Source organism: Pongo pygmaeus, chromosome 21 (genome assembly GCF_028885625.2).
Source record: "Pongo pygmaeus isolate AG05252 chromosome 21, NHGRI_mPonPyg2-v2.0_pri, whole genome shotgun sequence".
Lineage (NCBI taxonomy): Eukaryota > Metazoa > Chordata > Mammalia > Primates > Hominidae > Pongo > Pongo pygmaeus.
The window spans coordinates 2,780,808-2,799,600 of NC_072394.2; the positions used below are offsets into that span (position 1 = coordinate 2,780,808).

The window sequence follows — 18,793 nt, forward strand, 5'->3', positions numbered from 1 at the left end:
GTAATCAGATGCAAGTAAACTGGCTTTCTCAACCTTGATTACATCAGCCTTCTCTGTGAAATAAATTCAATCCTTTACTACACAGTATTTTTTTTTTACAACAGCTATTCAACAAATGTGTATGTCATCCTTTCTGTAAATGTGCCATGGTAATAGTATTTGATTAGCTAAATTATCATGTCACTCATGAGTGATTACCTATGTCCATATGTCTACTGCCTGTCCTAAGTTGAACAGTTTTGTCCACTTAAAACAAGCAAACTTCCACTGATGGGTAAATGTTTCAACTTTACTGTAGCTTGCAGCAGTGCCTCTGTTAAGTGGAATTCTGCTTCTGCCACAGCATCAATAAGCTTTCCTGTGTATGTCCCATATAAGGACCTGGTTGCATTTCTATTATAGAAGCCATAGTTGCCCTGCTAAGGAGTCTTGCCCTTTCAGGGAATTTGTGCTTCAAATAAACTGCCAAAACTCAGGCCTTCTTTGAACATTTATATTGTCTCACAGCTCTATTTAGAACAGGCTGTAAGATCACTCTGTCCCGAGTAAGACTTGAAGACTCATTTTTACCATCACATTGGATAATACCCTGCAAGCCAGCCCTTTGGAGGAATCAAAATTGAACAATCAAGCCTGAGGACTTGATAGAGTCTCAACTTTGACCTTTTAGTTTTTTTTTTTCTCTCTCAATCTTTTTCTTTCTTAGAAAATAGAAAAATGACTGCTTACTACTGATTGTAATGTGTCTCAACTTTTGAAATTCAGCCTTAAACTTGTTTTACTGTGCACATTTGCTTTTGTTGAATTAAGTCCAGGTCTCTTCATTTCCCAGGGCAAAAAATCTTGGTTAAATTCCATGGGAAAGGATTGTGTTTTGGGTATGTAAACATCTATCCAAATACTTGTAGAATTCAAAAAGAGCATACATTCTTAAGAGTGACTCAATTCAAACACATGCGTGCAGATTAAACGTCTTCTTTAAGGAAGCATATAGTTAATAGTTTTAAAAATGAATTTCCCCAACCTGATTCAAAGAACTCTCATTCTTCCAGAATAAAATATATCTTAAGTTCAAGTAGGATAATTAGCCTCACCCCTACAGTGCTTGCTTGGCGACTAGCAATTATGCTCTAGAAAGCACAAAAGGTATAGAATTAATAGGTAAATTTTAGTGAGATTTGGCATGTGTGAGGTTAGGGGAATTTTTCAAAGTTGCTTATAAAGTTGCATACAGTTTCAAATTGTTTTCATTTTGAGTTATTTTGGTTAAAAACAGAAACCACATTTTAAACAAGCAGTCTGCTTAATGTAAAATAAACATGTAACTTAATTTGCACATTTGTTCGGTGCTTGTTTTGGAAATCATTGTGGTCAAATGGAAATAATTACAGAGGCTTCTGAGCCAGGTAGATGTGGATTTGAGTCCTGGCTTACTAATTCTGTAGCATCAGGTAAGTTTCTGAGCTCTTCTTAACCACCATTTCTTTTTCTATAAATTAGAAATAATTGTATCTATCTTTAAGGGTGGATTAGAGGGTTAGCAGTTCAGTACCCACAGGGTTTTTAATAAGTACTTTGAATTTTGAGAATAGACAAGACCAAAACATTAAAGTATTTTGCTTTTGACTAATAACTTCTAGATTATTAGTCTAATAACTTCAGGTTGTTCATAGTGATCTTGATCTTGCTGGGTTGAGGCAATTGAGACTATATTTTGAAATCTTTTTTTGTGAAGTATACACCACACATAAAATGTATAAACCATAAATGTTAATGAATTTAATAGTAATAGACACCTATGTAATCATCACGCAGCATATCAGCTTAAAAAAAAACTTTTAAAGAACTTTTTGATGGTGTTATAACAAAGATATAGAAAAGTGAACAAATCATAAAGTTTATAATTCAAAATAATTTTCACAAAGTGAACAACCTCATAACCATTGCCTGATCAAGAAATAAGACATTTCTGGCAGCATCCCCCCACCCACCATGCCACCCCTAGAATCTCCGTGTGTTCTTTCTATTCACTATCCATCCTCACCAAGGTAGAATATTCTGACTTCCTTTCATTAGATGAGTTTCGCCTGCTTTTGAACTTTATATACATGGAATCACAGTGTGTGCTTATTTATGTCATGGCTTCTTCAGATCATTATGCTTGTGATATTCATTTTTTAACCACTCATTATGGAAAATTTCAAATGTACACAAAAGATGAGAAAGTATAGTGAAACTTAATGTGTCCATCACTTCTTTAAAACCATGCTTAACTCATAAATACTTTGATCTAAACACCGACTTAATTCTCTGCTGCTCCCAAGGCAATGGATTATTTTCCCCAAACATCCTATCATTTCCTCCATGAATATTTTAGTAAGTATCTCAGCAAGAAAAGGATTCTTTTTGTCACATCTATGAACTTAACAGTAATTACATGTTTTCAATATCCTGTCTTGGATCAACATTTCCCCATTGTGTCATAAGGGTTTTTTTGTTTTGTTTTGTTTTGTTTCTTCTGTTTTGTTTTTTTCTGCAGTTGGATTTTTTGCAATAGGGTCTGAATGAAGTGTGAAGATACATTATTTTAAATGCCTAATTGTAAATTGGGGGAGAGTCCCATTTATATAAACTGAATCTTTGAGTTCTTTATGGCTCATGTGAAGAAAGAAACTTTCTGCATATTTTCAAATTAAATATGTTGAGGCTTATAGTATTTTAGAATATTAGAATTTGAGATAGTCTTATACTTTCTTGATATCTTGTGTCTTGGCATACTTGGAATCCCCTCTGTGTTTTGAAAGTGAACTTTTAGCTTCACCGACTTTTTCACCTTTGGTATTATAGAGTCTACTTTTTGCTATTTTTGCTCTCTTGATTTACCTGCCAAGTAGCAGGCACAATGGGCAATTTTAGCTCAGCTCATCTGAAGAAATTCATCACTGAGACCTACAAAAATTCCCTGAAAGAAACAGAGAAAGCCGAGGTGTTCTCACTTTCAGTTCTCACTTTTGCCGGTTGGATGGGACAGTGACTTTAAGGATATAACAATACAGCTGACACGATTAGGTGTTTGTTTAAATGATTTTTCATTTAAAGTTTATCTTTGTTTAAGCTGACCACAGCAAATATTTGATGTTACCAGTTAAATATCTTGCAGTCTTTTCATGTTTAAAACTTTTTCAGCCTGAAGTTTCTGCCTCCTTATCTGTAACCTGTACAAGGGTTTTCCTCTCTGTTTCTTCCATCACAGGATGGTGTCTAGGCACATGGGAAAGGCCATCTTATTCTTGCAGTTGTCACTGGTTGGTTGAGGGCTCTTATATTGTTTAATGTCAAGCCAGGTCTTCTGTGGTTATTGAAAATTAAGTGTTTTTTGCAGGTCATTCTCAGACCCCTGTTGATGATCTTCACTGTTGCTTCAAGCCATAAGCTTACCTTTCACTGTGAACTCTGGCCCCAACCCCAGACCTACTTCTGTTCACCAATCCTACAGCTTCCTTTGGTACTTGTGCACTCCCAGTTGCTTTCTCTCCACTAGCTGTAGTGTGCTGGACCCTGTGAGGTCACCTTTGCCTGGTCACCTCCCTCACCTTTGCCATTTGATTGTGCCCAGGTCATATTGAGCACACTGCCAGGAGGAAGATTGAGCTTGGAGGACATGAATGAGGAGAAGCTGGGGGCCTATAGCAATGATTTTAGAATCACTGATACAAAGTTGGATGCTTTCCTCATATCTTCTGCATTTCCCTGAAGAAGTTTCCAGGACCTCTCTATCTCCTTTATATTATAACCTCCTACTTCCTTCTCCATAGCTTGTTTCAGTCTTCCAGAATTGATGCAGTGACTTCCTTTAAATTAACAGGTAATGTGAAATAGTCTAGTTGCCAAATTAAAGAGAAATAAAAAGGAGCAAGTAAAACTAATTTTTTTTTTTTTTTTTTGAGATGAAGTCTCACTCTGTCTCCCAGGCTGGAGTGCAGTGGCACGATCTCAGCTCACTGGAACCTCCAGCCTCTGAGTTCCAGCGATTCTCCTGCCTCAGCCTCCCAAGTAGCTGAGATTACAGGCACCTGCCACTGCGCCTGGATAATTTTTTGTATTTTTAGTAGAGACGGAGGTTCACCATCTTGGCCAGGCTGGTCTTGAACTCCTGACCTCATGATCCACCCTTCTTGGCCTCCCAAAGTGCTGGGATTACAGGCGTGAGCCACCGCGCCCGGCCAAGTAAAACTAATTTTTAAAATATTTTTATTTAGCCTAAAACATCTGAAATATTATCATTTCAACATGTAATCAATATAAAAATTTATTGAGATATTTTACATTCTCCTTGTCTTCTTTTTTGGGGAAGGAATGGGTACAGAGTCTGGATCCCAGAGTGTGTATTTTTCCCTTACAATACACCTCAGTTTGGACCAGCCACATTGCAGGACTAGAGGCTACCACATTGGACAGAATGAGTCTAGGTCATGAATGAGGAAGCTTCTAGATAATTTTAAGAGAAAAGCAAAAACAATAAACAAACTCTTAGGATGGTGCGGCTTTGCCTGTCTACCTTAGCATTTCATTAACTCCAGGTGCCTGTTTCCCACTGCCACTTGATATGTAAAATTTGTCTTCCACTCAACCAGGCAGATTTTTGATCACAGAAATTAAGCCTCTGGTTTCCTCTCAGTCCGCCCAAACACATAGCACACTGCTGACCTCACAGCAGGTACTCCAACCAACCAATCCCTGAATTAAAATCTGATTACAGGCAGCTGCTCGATGCCTTGCCACTTCCACTCTCAGTGAGTCCATTTTATTTGTCTGACAGCAAAGCTCCAATTCTGTCTTCGTCCCTACCAACCCACACTTTTACAAATTGCTTTTTAGCTTAATGTTGAAACAGCCACGCTTTAAAAATATCATTTCATTATGTACAGTTTGGCAATCAAGAAAGAAAAATTCCCATAGGACTCAAATGAAGCAAATCTAAAAATTTAGGACTGAAGCTCGGGAATGGTCAATCTGATTTGAATGCTCTCAAGAGTCCACATAAAATATATGGGCTTAGCAAACTTTCTGGGAAAACCCACTCAAAGAGACGACTTATTGATGCATGGATGAAGCAAGAGTGACTCCCAGATTTTATCCAAAAATATATCTCATGATATATGAAAATGATCATTCTAGTTAAATATATTCTAATGATTTGAACATATCTAAATAAGTTGGTTCTATCCCTCATAAAGTCTAATGACAAACTTCGGAGACAAAAAAGTATGAAAAATAAAAGTCCAACTCTGGAGGGTGAGGCAGGAGAATTGCTTGAACCTGGGTGGGGGAGGTTGCAGTGAGCCGAGATTGTGCCATTGCACTCCAGCCCTGGCGACAGAAGTGAGACTCCATCTCAAAATAAGTAAATAAATAAGATAAGATAAAATAAAATAAAATAATAAAATAAAATAAAATAAAGATGAATAACAATTGGCCCATACAATTTTTACCCCAGCAGGAGGATGTTTGGTTAAATGGCCAGCATTGATTATTGATACAAGTACCCACCTCCCCACTACCTCATACACCCACTCAGTCAGCAAAGTTTGTAGAGCACATCTTTTTAATTCCCCTCAAAGCTGCACTTTCCTCTCTGTTCCCTGCCATCCGTCTATCCATCTGGATTGCTGGAATGGCCTCCTGACAAGTCTCCTTGCCTTCTCTGTGCATCCCCACCCCCGCATTTGTCCTCCAGGTCAGTGTTTCAAACTCTCTGGTTTTTGTTTTGTTTCGTTTTTGAGACTGGGTCCTTCACCCAGGCTGGAGTGCAGTGGCATGATCATGATCACAGCTCACTGCAGCCTTGACCTCCCTGGCTCAAGTGATTCTCTCACCTCAGCCTCCCACAGAATACTGGAATTACAGATGTGCACCACCACGCTCCACTAATTTTTTTTTGTATTTATTTATTTATTTATTTGTAGAGACAAGGTTCATGTTGCTCAGGCTGAACTCTCCACTTGTTTTTCAGTTTTTAATTTTTTAATTGGCATATAATAATTGTACATATTTATGAGGTACATAGTGAGTTTTGATACATGTCTAGTGATCAAATCAGGGTAATTAGCATATCTATCACCTCAGAAGCTCACCATTTGTTTTGTTGGGAACACTCAAAATCCTGTCTTATATATATTTGAAAATATATATAATTTTTGACTACAGTCATCCTACATTGCTATCGAACACTAGAACTCATTCCTTTCATCTAGCTGTAATTTTGTGTCCTTTAACAAATCCCCCCATGCACCCTTCCCGCTACTGTTCTCAGCCTGTAGTAGCCACTGTTCTACTCTACTTCTAAGAGATCAATGTTCGTAGCTTCCGTATGTGAATGAGAACAAGCAGTATTTATCTTTCTATTCCTGGAGAAGAGCAGGCTTTTTCCTGAATACATTGCTGTCCAATATTACTATAAAACATAATACAAATGAATTATTTGAAAAATTAAATGAGAAAAACCCAGGCATGCAAAATATTAAAAAATATTTAAAACATTATTTAAAAATTTAAACAATTATTTATTTAAATAGACTAAAATTCTCTCTCAACTTGCTCTGTAAGTTCCCATATTTACTCTGTTTCTGTTCTTATCTTCCTGTGAAATTTTAAAACAGCTTGGTTCATAATTCAGGTAGCACTGATATAGATCCGCACAGTCCAGTACTATAGCCAGTACTAACATGCAGATGTTTAAAGTTAAATTTCAATTAGTTTAACTTAAATTCATTAAAAATTCAATTCCCCCATTGCATTAGCCATATTTCGGGTGTTCAGTAGCCACGTATGGCTAGTGATAACTATATTGGACATCACAGATATGGAACATTCCATCATCGCAGAAAGTTTTATTGAACAGTACTGCTGTAGACCCTTGCTACTTACAGAGTGGTCCATGAGCCAGCAGTTCTTACTTCACACGAGAGCTTGCTAGAAATGAAGAATCTGAGCTGGATGCAGTGGTTCATACCTGTAATCCCAGTACTTTGGGAGGCCAAGGTGGGGGTGGGTCGCTTGAGCCCAGGAGTTTGAGACCAGCCTGGGCAACATGGTGAGAGCCCATCTCTACAAAATAAAATAAAATAAAATAAAATAAAATAATTTAGCCAGATATGGGGACACACACTTGTAGTCCCAGCTACGTTGGAGGCTGAGGTGGGAGTATCACTTGAGCCCAGGAATTCAAGCCTGCAGTGGGCCATGATCACATCACCACACTTCAGCCTAGGCAACAGAGTTGAGACTTTGTAGCAAAAAAAAAAAAAAAAAAAAAAAACCAAAAAACAAAACAAAATGAAAAACCTAAAAAACAAAAAACAAAGTAGGCCTAAACCTCTTGAAACAGAATGTGCAATTCAATAAGTTCCTTAGGTGACCCCTATGTACTTTAAAAGTAGAAGCCCTACTCTGGGACGTTTCTAGGACAATCTAAAGTCCAAATCTAATCAGACTATCCTACTAATCCTTTTAAATTGATACATAATATGTGTACATGTTTGGGATACATGTGGTTATGGGATATACGTGATCTTTTGGTACATGCTTAGAATGTGTAATAATCAAATCAGGGTATTTAGGATAGCCATAACCTTCAACATTTATCATTTTTTTGTGTGTGTGCATTGGAAACATTTCAAATCTCTCCTAGCTATTTTGAAATAAACAATATATACAATGTATCATTGTTAGGTGTAGTCAACCTACTGTGCTGTCCAACATTAGAATTTATTCCTTTTATCTAACTGTATATTTGTACCCACCACTAATCTTTCCATAGCTTGCAAGACCAGCTCTATCTAAAGTGGTAGGCATTAGCCACATGTGTTAATTTCAGTTTAAGCTAATTAAACTTAATTTACATTAAGTTTAATGTCAATTAAACTTAAAGTTTAAAAATCATTTAAAATTCAAAAATTATTTTCCCAGCTCGCCAGTCACATTTCAAGTACTCATTTGTTGCATCTGGCTGGTGGCTACTGAGTTGGACAGTGTAGATATAGAACATTTTCTTAACTGCAAAAAGTTTGATTGCACATTGCTGATTTAGACTCTAGTTTAACATCCAGAGATCTCATCATCTAGCAGAACTACCCCCTGCCTACCTCTCAAGCCTCCAAACCATGGTGCCCCAGGTTGGCCCTTGTCTCTAACACAATAAGTTATGTAATTTAGTTCCTGTGCACCATCACCCCCATTGTTTCTTTACCTTGACCACTATTTTTCCATTCCCTTCTTTCCATTCATTTCCCCATAATCTTCAACTAATCTCTGTGTCAAAATTTACCTCATGGTCAGCTGCTCCAGAAAGTTTTTCTAGAAACCATCCCATGCTCCAACCCTGCCACAATTTAGACTGTCCCCTTTCATTTCTTAGGTAGAAGCCTATGTATGCATGTATCACATGCTTTTGCTGTTGATTTATTCTCTCCATTTAGATCAGCATTTCTCAGCCTCAGCACTATTGACATTTGGGGCCAGATAAGATATCTCTTTCTTGGGAAAGTAGACAGCTGTCTTGTGAGCTGTAAAATGTTTAGTCTCATTCCTAACCTCTACTCACTGGATGTCAGTAACCTCCCCAGTTGTGACCATCAGAAATATATCTGCATATTGTCACATGTTCCCTGGGGAGCAAAATCACCAATGCATAAGAACCACTACCTTAGACTATCTGTTTTCTAAGGAGAGCCTCTTGAGGTCTGTGAGACACTTCAAACCACAGCACGGTACATAGGTCCTGCACACAATTGGCACTATGTTGGTATACATGCTGAATGAATGATTGATTAGGAAATCTGTTGTCAGCAGGTGTTTCCTTTCTTCTTTCCTTGCATCCTTTGTTTCTTCTTTCTTTTATTCTGCTTCTTTGCACAGTAAGCAACACATTCCCAAGTCTAATTCTATTTCATGAGTGAACCCACTGACCAAACAGGAGAGCCCTGCAGGGCCGTCATTGATCGTAGGTGTCTCCCGTGGCCAGTTGGTTTGGTTGGCTGATCCACAGTAGAGGGATAGACAGAATTATCAACCTCTTAAAATGAAGACTGGGACTGGGAATGAATCGGATGTAACAGCCTCCCTGTGATGCTCGGTTTTATTAGCTATTTTATATATACTGTATATATGTATGTAAAATAGCTGTATCTTATGTAACTATTTTATATAGCTTTTAGCTATGGGTCAGAGTCGCTGATCTATCAGCTTTTCAGCCAGCTGTCAACACACGGTTTCAGAATTTGGAAAAAACCTAAAAGATTATGCGTTCCAGCAGGGCTTGGTGGTGTGCATCTGTAGTCCCTGCTATTCAGGAGGCCAGGGCAGGAAAATAGCTGAAGCCCAGGAGTTCAAGGCTGTAGTGCACCATCATGGTGCCTGTGAAAAGCTACAGCACTCCATCCTGTCCAACATAGCAAGAGCACATCTCTTTAAAAAAAGAGAGCGAGAGAGAGAGAGAAAAGATCATGCTTTCAGATTCCTCATTTTTTTCTACATCTGGACACTTTCCTTAGGTCCCATTCCAGCCATCATTAGCATCTTAAGATAAACATAGAATTTTGAGGTTCCATCATTTATAACCAATCAAATGCAAAATTATAAGACAGTGATGTTCTTGATTTGAAAGCTCTAAACTCTGATGTCTGCTGCTCTGCTCTTCACTAGTAAGTTCCCTGGCACTAGAGCAATGTTATAGGATGGTGACCTTGTTTAGCTCTACCATATTTCTCGAGCCAAGTAGAGAAGAACTGGAAGTTCTCTGCCATCCAAGCCTGCAACAGCTTTGGAGTCTCTCGTTTGCTTTGCTCTTCTTCTATCTAGAATCCTCTCAGAAGCCTGATCCCCTACTTCGTGCATTCTGAAAGTCTGGGCCTTATAGTATTTGTGCTTCTTGCTGGGCACCATTTCTGCCCAGTGTTACCTGGTATGTCTTTACATACCTAGCTCTAATTGTCCTAATATTGGCATTCTCTTGTTTTGGACTGGAGGAAAGATGGTTAAGTCCTCTCTCCTTTCTTGGTTTAGCACTTCTTAAAATGTTTTTCTAGATTTGACCTACCTTTAATCTCTGCAGGCATGGTCCAATACCCTTCTAGCAGCTGGTGCTGGCATTGCAATGTGAATCTGCCACTATGCTATGGGCTGGGCTCTAAGTGGAAATATGTATACATTTTTTCACTGCAGAATCAGCTCCCTCCCTCACTCCAGGAGATGCTTGCCTCAGCCCTGTCACACTCTTGGTCCTAGGCAGCTTTCAGCTTCCTCTGTAACTCAACCACATGGCCAATTAGATGGATTGAGAGCATGACCACCAAATCACCTGGGATCCTACTAATCACAAAACCATGAAGCTTTGTTACAGTCATTTATTCAATCCCATCAAATATTTATCAAATACCCGCTCTGAGATAGCTCCAGTGGATACAGTAAGATGTCACATTCATCAAGCTGCTGGTCATCTAATGGGAATAATAATGAAGCAAAAACATGATTATTGTGCAGTGAGAAATGGATATACAAAGGGATATGGAACACAGATAAGGAGGAAATCAGAGAAAGACAATAAGAATGAATCCTTTTTAGTAACAGTGTACTGTGTACCAGGCAAGGTGCTTGTAATTTCTATATAGTTTACATTTCTATTTAAAGTCTCATGACAACTTGATGAGGCAGACAGGCATTCAAAAATAGTGGAAACCCTCCTTAGAAATTGATACTTGGTTAAGTTGATTATTTTTTTTCTTTCCTTTACCTTTTCTTGAAATATAAAATGCAGTTAAAAGGGTACCCTATTCTAAATAGTATAGCTCAGTGAGTTTTTACAAGATGAGCACATCCCTATAACCAGCAGTCTGATAACCACATTAAGAAACAGGACATTTCCTGCATCCCAGAGGTCCTCACATCCCCCTAACTGTACCCTCTTCCCACCACCCTGCTCCCTTCCTGAATTCTGCTGCCTTTTACCCAAGGCTAATCTCCTGGCTTTAACAGCATAGATAAGCTGTGCCTGTTTTATTCTTTACCTCAATGAAACAAACTCATCTACTCTTTTTGTGTGTGTGTCTGCATTTTTTCACTCAACGTGGTGTTTGTAAAATTCATCCCACATTGTTGCATGCGATTGTAATTCTCATTGCTGTATAATATTCCATTGTGTGGATGTTCCATTTATTCGTTCTACTGCTATGGGCAGTTGGATACTTTCATTTTTGGATCATAGTTCATAGCATTGGTTCATATTTTCTTGCACACATGTAAAAATTTCTGCTTGGTGTGTGTCTTAGAGTGAAACTGCTGAGTTATGGGCATCTGTGGGATTGAAGGTGGAATGGGAAAGAGACGTACGCAATCAGCTCACGAGCTGGTGACACTGCTGGTAAAAGGGAGTGCCTATACCTAGCTTTAATAGATACTGCCAAATGGTTTTCCAAAATGGTTTAAAGGTGTTGAGTTTTGAGGAGCATGCAGGAGTTAACCGGAAGGTTAAAGTAATAATAATAATAACAACAACAATAATAAAAGGGAACAGGGTGGAGTTACAGAAATAGTGTTACAGAAATACGCAGTGTATGATCGTCAAATTTGGTTGTTACTGGCTAGCTGGGTGCATGAATTTGCAATCCTGTCATGTGTTCATTTTGCTTATTCTTCCCTGAAATTTCCAGCTGCTAATGGAATGTAACACTTTACCCTTTTTGAACTTCTTCCTTCTCAATGCAGTACCACATTAAAGGTCAACTGTGAAATTTCCACATCCTATTAAATACTATTCCTAGAGCTGGATATAATATTTCAGAATGCTACTCCTGTTCCAAGGCATAAGCATACTTTAGTGAACATGAAATTCTGTGTTTGAATATCCAGATTTTTTTTTTTTGCCTCTATTGTCTTTGCTTTGACTTTGTGGATCTGGCAATGGTTGATAAATTGTTTTAGAGTAGAAGATCACTAGATTAAAAACAGTATTTAACTAAAAATAGACCTCTTGGCTGATTATCAGTGTCTCAAGAGACAGTGTGAGTGAATGTGTTTCTTTTTGCCATGATGCTAACTATCACCCGGAATATAATGCTTACTGGCTTAACCCTTTTGTTTTTTATATTGTGTTTAGAATGTATATGTCTTCTTGTAAGAATCCAATTTGAGGGGTTCAGAATCACATAGTGAATATGCCTGATGAGTACTGATTTTTCAATAATGATTTTTACATGTTATGTCTCCTCAAAGATGACAACAGAGCACCATGTTGCCTAAATTCATGTAACTTCCTTCTGGGTTAAAGTGTTTATTGGACATTTCTGAATATATGCACCATATGTGGCTATCTTTCAAACTATGTGTCTGAGATATTATTCAGAGCCTTTTCCAGCCATTTAGAGATATATGTGGAGCTTAGAGAGAATAAAAATATAACGTGCATTATTTACTAGTAATTCACATAAAATATTCCATTTCTAAAGCATGTTGCAGAATTATTCTACTGGGTAATTAAGATTGAAGTTGTCCTTAGATAATAGCTAGCAGTATAATAAAAATACCACATAATAGAGATTGATTCTGAAATGTAAGAATGTTTTATTATTGGAAAATATATCCATATAATTATTACTTCTACAGATAAAAAGAGGAAAGCCACATGATCATACTGATAAGGCAACAAAAAGATGTGACAAAATTCTAAATTGTGTCTCTAAATTGGGAAAGAGCCAAAGTTATTCACACACATCCCTATTACTGAACACTGCTTAATAAAATGAATTAAGCACTATAAATATTAGAAATGTCATTTTATAACTTGCATATGACATGATTGTCTACCCTGAAAAAACAAGATCAACTAAAATGTTAATCCCAATGAAGAGTTCAACACGGATATTATTTCTAAAATACTTTTATAAAATGAGAAAGTTTTTTATGTCCGGTAATCAAAAGTTAGTGAAGCTGACATTCAAAACCTCAACCTCAAATATAAAAGACCTATATTTAAAAAAAATCTTAAGACGTGTATAGGATTCTTGTATTAAATTGAAACTCTCAAGGCAATCCAAAGTAGTTTTAAATAAATAGAAGCACTATATTTCTGGAAGGAATAATATTTTAAAGATACATGTTCTTTCCAAATTAAATTACTGCAAATTCAGTTAAAGTTAGGAAGGTATTTTTCAAACTTGGAAAATGACTCAAGTTAATTTGAAATTTTTTGAAGAAACTACTAAAAAATGCTGAGGGAATTATGCCAACCAAAATTTCAAATGTAGTGTAAGACAACTAATATAGCACTCTATTGATATGGAAATCAATTCATCAGTAAAACAGAATAGAAAGTTCATAAATACACTAATTACTATAAAAAAATAACACAGGCACAGTGAATCACACCTGTAATCCCAGTAATTTAGGTGGCTGAGGCAAGAGGATGGCTTGAGGCCGGGAGTTTGAAATCAGCCCAGATAATATAGTGAGACCCCTGTCTTTAGAAAAAATTCAAAAAATTAGCTGTGGGTAGTGGTGCCTGCCTGCAGTTCCAGCTGCTCGAGAGGCTAAGGCGGGAGGATCGCTTGAGCCCAGGAGTTTGAGGTTGCAGTAAACTATAATCTCACAACTGCACTCCAGCTTGGGTAACAGAACAAGACCCTATCTCAAAATATTAATTAATTAATATAAAATAAAGATACTAAATCAATTGGGTAACACAGGATTATTCAATGAGAGGCAGAAACTACTAAAGGAGAGTAAAGACAAACTTGATAGCACCATTATTTAAAAATACTTCTACACGAAACAATTCACAATTGCCAAGTCCAAACAAAACAAACTGGAATATTTTTGCAAAATAGATGACATTTTAGAAACTTTAAATCCTTATTCTGTACTAGCCTTTATAAATTAAAGAGTAGTAGAAATATGGGTAAACGATATGAATGGGCAAGTAAACCCCCCCAAAGAAAGAAATACAAACATAAATAGATATGAGAAAGTTATTAATTTCAGCAATAATCAAAGAAATACGTACTATAACAATAATTATTTTCACCCATAAAATTTCCCTTATTTTCAAAACTAAAAGTTCCGGTGGTTGGCAATGGGGAGGTTAAATATCACTCTAAGGTATTTTGCAGATAATTTACATTGGTTCAGCTTTTCTGGTAGCCTTTGGCATATTTATCACAAGCATGAAAGTCCTCAAGCCCTTTAATTCAACAATTTTATTTTTAATGCATTATTCTAAGGAAATTATAATGAAAGTAGGCAGATATTACAAGGAAATTCATTGTAGTACTGATCAATAGTATAACAAATTGAAACATAAACTGTAAGTATTCAGCCAAAGGAATAAATTAAATAATCATGATATATGTCAATAGTGGAATTGTAGGCAGACATTAAGAAAGCTGTTACCAAATTAAATAATATATAAATATGTTCATGCTCTAGTGTCAAGGGAAATATGCAGATTACAAAGGAAAATGAACAATAAGATCTTATTTTTTAAAAAAGGAAAAATGCCTAGAAGTCATATGGACGTGCACCAAAGTAACAATGGTTTTCTCTGTCTTGTGTGATTATAAATGATTTTAATTTACTTACTTGTACTTGCCTCACATTTGCAAGTGTTTTTCTACAGCAAGCATATATTACTTTTATAACATCATGACAAAAATCATATTTCATTGTATTTTACAATAGACGTTTTGTTTTCTAAAATCAGAAAACAGAAATGAAATAATTACAACTATATCTTAATTCAGAGTTTAAAGGAGAAATCTCCATTTACTGGTTTCCCCATTACTACTTAATTGGCTAATCTAGTTTTTCATTTACCCTGATGTAGACACAAATAGAATCTGCAATATAATCAGGCACCAACCATGGGATTAATTAGCTAACTAATTACGTAAATGGGATCCCAGTTTTAACAGCCATACCTCTGCAAAAATTGTCTTTTTCTTTGCAAAAACAATGAAGTGTCAACTTTTAAAAATTAATCCTGCCAACTTCTTATAAAAAGATTGTGTAATGTCTTGGGGAAAGATTTAAGATATACAAGTTAAAGATGACCTTTGAAAGACAGACAGATTTGAATTTAATATTTGACTCTTTTCTAGGAATTTAAAATTATTCTCAAAGAAGAAAATGAATGGTCTGAAACTCAACGAAATCTTTTCCATGTGAGTTATGCACTCATGGTGGCCCTGTAGGAGTTAGAGAGGTGAATGAATTGAACCAGTAATGATTTGTACTCTTAAACTTACTGGAAGGAGAGGTGGCTTGGAGGGTGCTGGTGGGAATAGCCAAGGTATGACTGTGATTTCAGGTAAGATAATTTGAGGAGCTGACAAGTTACCTGGGTGGAAGTATCCAGCAGGCATTTGGGAATATGTATTTGGCTCCTGAATCAGACATGTCAGTGAGGTGAGTCTCATATAGGAGTCAGTTACCTAAAAGTGACAGCTAAACCTTATGAAGGCAATGACTTCCAGGTTAGTGCAGAGCCTCTGTTTGCACAGTTCCAAACCCAGGGGATGCTCTTCTCATTCTCTTATCTGAAGTTATGCTCCAGGGCTTATCATTCACATAAACTATATTATGAACAATGCTGTTTCCATCTCTCTATCATGCCAGATGTCACATACTAGATGAGGTCTCTCAGAAGAGCTAGACAGAAGTATAAGGACTCACCTTTATATATACAAAGTGAGGAACAAGACAATATGTACAAGGACTCATATTAACATACGCAGGATGAAAGGGGAAAAAGAGGTCAGTTAATTGGTTTTTAAAAAAGATGAAATAAGACAGGCTCAAGGAAAACGGAAAGGGGGCAAAATTGCGGGAAGTGTTTGGCCTGTGGTTTCAAATGTTATAGACAGACCTGAGGCAATGAAAACTGAGACAAGCCACTGGGCCTAAAAGTAGATAGAAATGGGTAATCTTAGGGATGGTGGAGTCCATTGAGTAAATGGGTTGGGGGGAAGACATCAGACCCCGAGAAGCAGAAGCTAAGGCCTGGGGAGGAATGGAAGACTATGGACTTAGAGTGTAGCATCATTGATTGAAAGACTTTTATTTATATTTAGGGAGACTAGAGCATGTCTTTAGGTAGAGCAAAAGGAAGCAGGAGAGAGGGGAACACTGAAATACAGGAAAATGAGGGGATGGTTGCGTAAACAGAAAGAACTCTAAGTGAAAGCAGGAGGAGATTGGAGCAGTATACCAGGACTGGGATGAGCCCTGGGAAAGAGAAGGAGCACCTGTTTCTCAGAGCTAGGATGAGACTGAGGTAGACAGGGAACTAACGCCTTGCAGAACAGAAATATGTGGTCTGATGGGTCATTGAATGCAACTTAAAATCTAGTTGGAATGTGATGGATGAGAAGAGACCCAAAGTCATCAATAAGCCTTCTCATGAACTTTCAGTCATTAACCTTCCTATATGGTAAGGACAGAAATGATGATTTAAGCCGTCTTAGGCAAGGCAGTGCTAACAATATGCTTTTGTAAAGTCACCATCCGGTGTAAGGAATAGACACCAGCTTAGTGATGTTTGCAAATAAGCCAGTGGTGGGTGTGGATAAATTAGAGAGAGTACCAAATGCAGTTTGCAAAAGTGTTAAGTTTTGTCTCTAGTAAATTGCCTGTAGTTTTACCAAACAGTGCTTCAGTGTTCTCTTTGTGTTTCCTCTTTCTGGTACTTAAAAAAAAAAAAAAAAGTAAAATCAGTTCACGTAGCTCTGAGATAAATCTTGAGAAAAAGTGTATTGAATAGAGTACTGAGTTTATTGGTTAACACTTAAGAAAGATACAATGCTTGATAGGAGATCCTTTTTATTAAACACAAAGAATAGCATTTTATTCTATGCCTTAGAATTTTGTGATAGAATTGGCAACAGTTCAGTTCACAAAGAGCCTTAGCGCTGTAGCCACTAATGCACTGTAAAATGGGTTTTTGTTGATGTTGATTTGGAGGCTGTGTTAAATATCTTGCCCACAGCTCTAAGGTTTTGGGTACAAATCTATAAAACTATTTCACATTTATGCTACTTTCTTTTAAGACGATAGGTAATTCCCAATGATTTGCTTGTAAATCAGTTATGGTTTACAAAGCAGACCAAGAGACATTAAGATTTCTGAAAACAAATTATCCATAGTTTTCTATTAAACATAGAACTGGGAAAAGACTTAATGATTACTTAGACTATGCCTCTGATTTTTAAAATGAATTGTAATTACAACCATAATCTATGATTTTTTTTTCATGAAAAAAACAAAAGCTGTGTGAATGAGGTCAGTATCTCCCTCAACACCTCTCAGTCTCCCAAACAACCACACAGGTTAACCGTTATCAGTTTGCTGTGAAACCTTCCAAAATTTTCATGATATTCACACAGACACACACACACACACACACACACACACACATTTGCTTAATATGCAGTATTTAATGTATGTTCAATACATAGCGTTTTTTTGCATTTTGCTTTTTATACTTAGTGATATATCTTAGAGATTTTTGCATATCAGTATGCCTAGAGCTACTTCACAATTTTTATTTGATGCACAGTATTTCATCAAATGGATGCACCATCATTTTTTTCACTTTCTCCTTAAATGGGTACTTGGCTTGTTTTAATTTTTTTTCTGTTACCAATGATGCTGGAATGCACACACCTCCTTGTGCATAGGTATTGGCCTTCTTTGGGATACACAGGGAAGCGTAAATGCATTTTACATTTTGAGTGGCATTGCCAAATTATTCTTCAAGATGATAGTATAGCAGCCTTTTAATTTTAGAAATTAAGAAGGTTAAGAAGGTAAGGCACAGAGATTTTATAGCTTGCCAAATAGCATAACAATTTAGGAACTAGAAATCAAATATCCTATTTCCTTTATAGATTTCTAGTGCCTACATCAAATTTTTTCCAAATTTATGAAAGAAGAAAATAATGTATATTAAACTAGCCCCATGAAATTTTGCTTCATACTTTTCCTATTCTTTACCAACAAAGCAAAACCAGTTCTGATTGGTCATTTAAATCAATAGTTGAATACAAACAGAAGCATAATTGCCAAATTATGGGTTATGGGAAACTACGATGAACACAAGATTCTTTACTTGTATGTTTTAGGTTATTTTTCCGGGTTGTGTGATCCTGTGATCACACATCTGCCAACATTTTCATGGTTTGGGTATTTCTTAATGTAATTGAATTTCTCCTGGTTTAGAAATTTATCAGCAGAATCATCTTTATTTCTTCCCTTGATGTATTTCCAAATGTAAGAAAAATATGCATAGTGAGTTGATAAAAAGAATGCAAGTAATCTACTTGAAAAATTAAGCCTCTACTTTCCAGGAAAGATAATTTTAATGGAGTTTGGGTTCATTCTCTATGAGTCCTTCTCCTTCTCTATCCTAATGTCATGTTGGGTCACAATTGTCTGATGATCCTGGCTAAGCATTTGGTTAACCTCATTTTGGGTCCTCTTTCTTTCTTCACATGGAGGAGCACAGCACTTGAACTCTCTCGTGTTTGAGGACAACTGGGCTGACATCGAGTATATTTTTGGAAAACTATTATGTCTTTGTAGTCACTTAATGTCAGCTTGATGTTGAAGCAAAGTTCTGTAGGAGTAAAAAATACAAGAAGTGCAATAAAATATTAATTAGGCACTGAGTAAAGGCAAGGAACTGGGCTAGGCATTTTTATGTATGTTATCTAATCTATGCTCACAAGACTTACAACCCGTGTTGTAA

At 36.7% G+C, this 18,793-nt stretch overlaps 1 protein-coding gene across 4 annotated transcripts in view; it reads left to right on the forward strand.

Annotated features, from left to right (window-relative positions):
* Nucleotides 1–18,793, forward strand: part of PLCB1 (phospholipase C beta 1) — a 749,553-nt gene that overhangs the window by 94,368 nt on the left and 636,392 nt on the right. For 2 of the 4 annotated variants that reach the window (XM_063659059.1, XM_063659060.1), the window contains exon 3: nucleotides 15,147–15,209. The exons of the other annotated variants lie outside the window; for them this stretch is intronic. In XM_063659059.1, coding sequence (XP_063515129.1) covers nucleotides 15,147–15,209 — 63 coding nt within the window. The remainder of the gene's footprint in view (nucleotides 1–15,146; nucleotides 15,210–18,793) is intronic. 4 annotated transcript variants of the gene reach the window in all.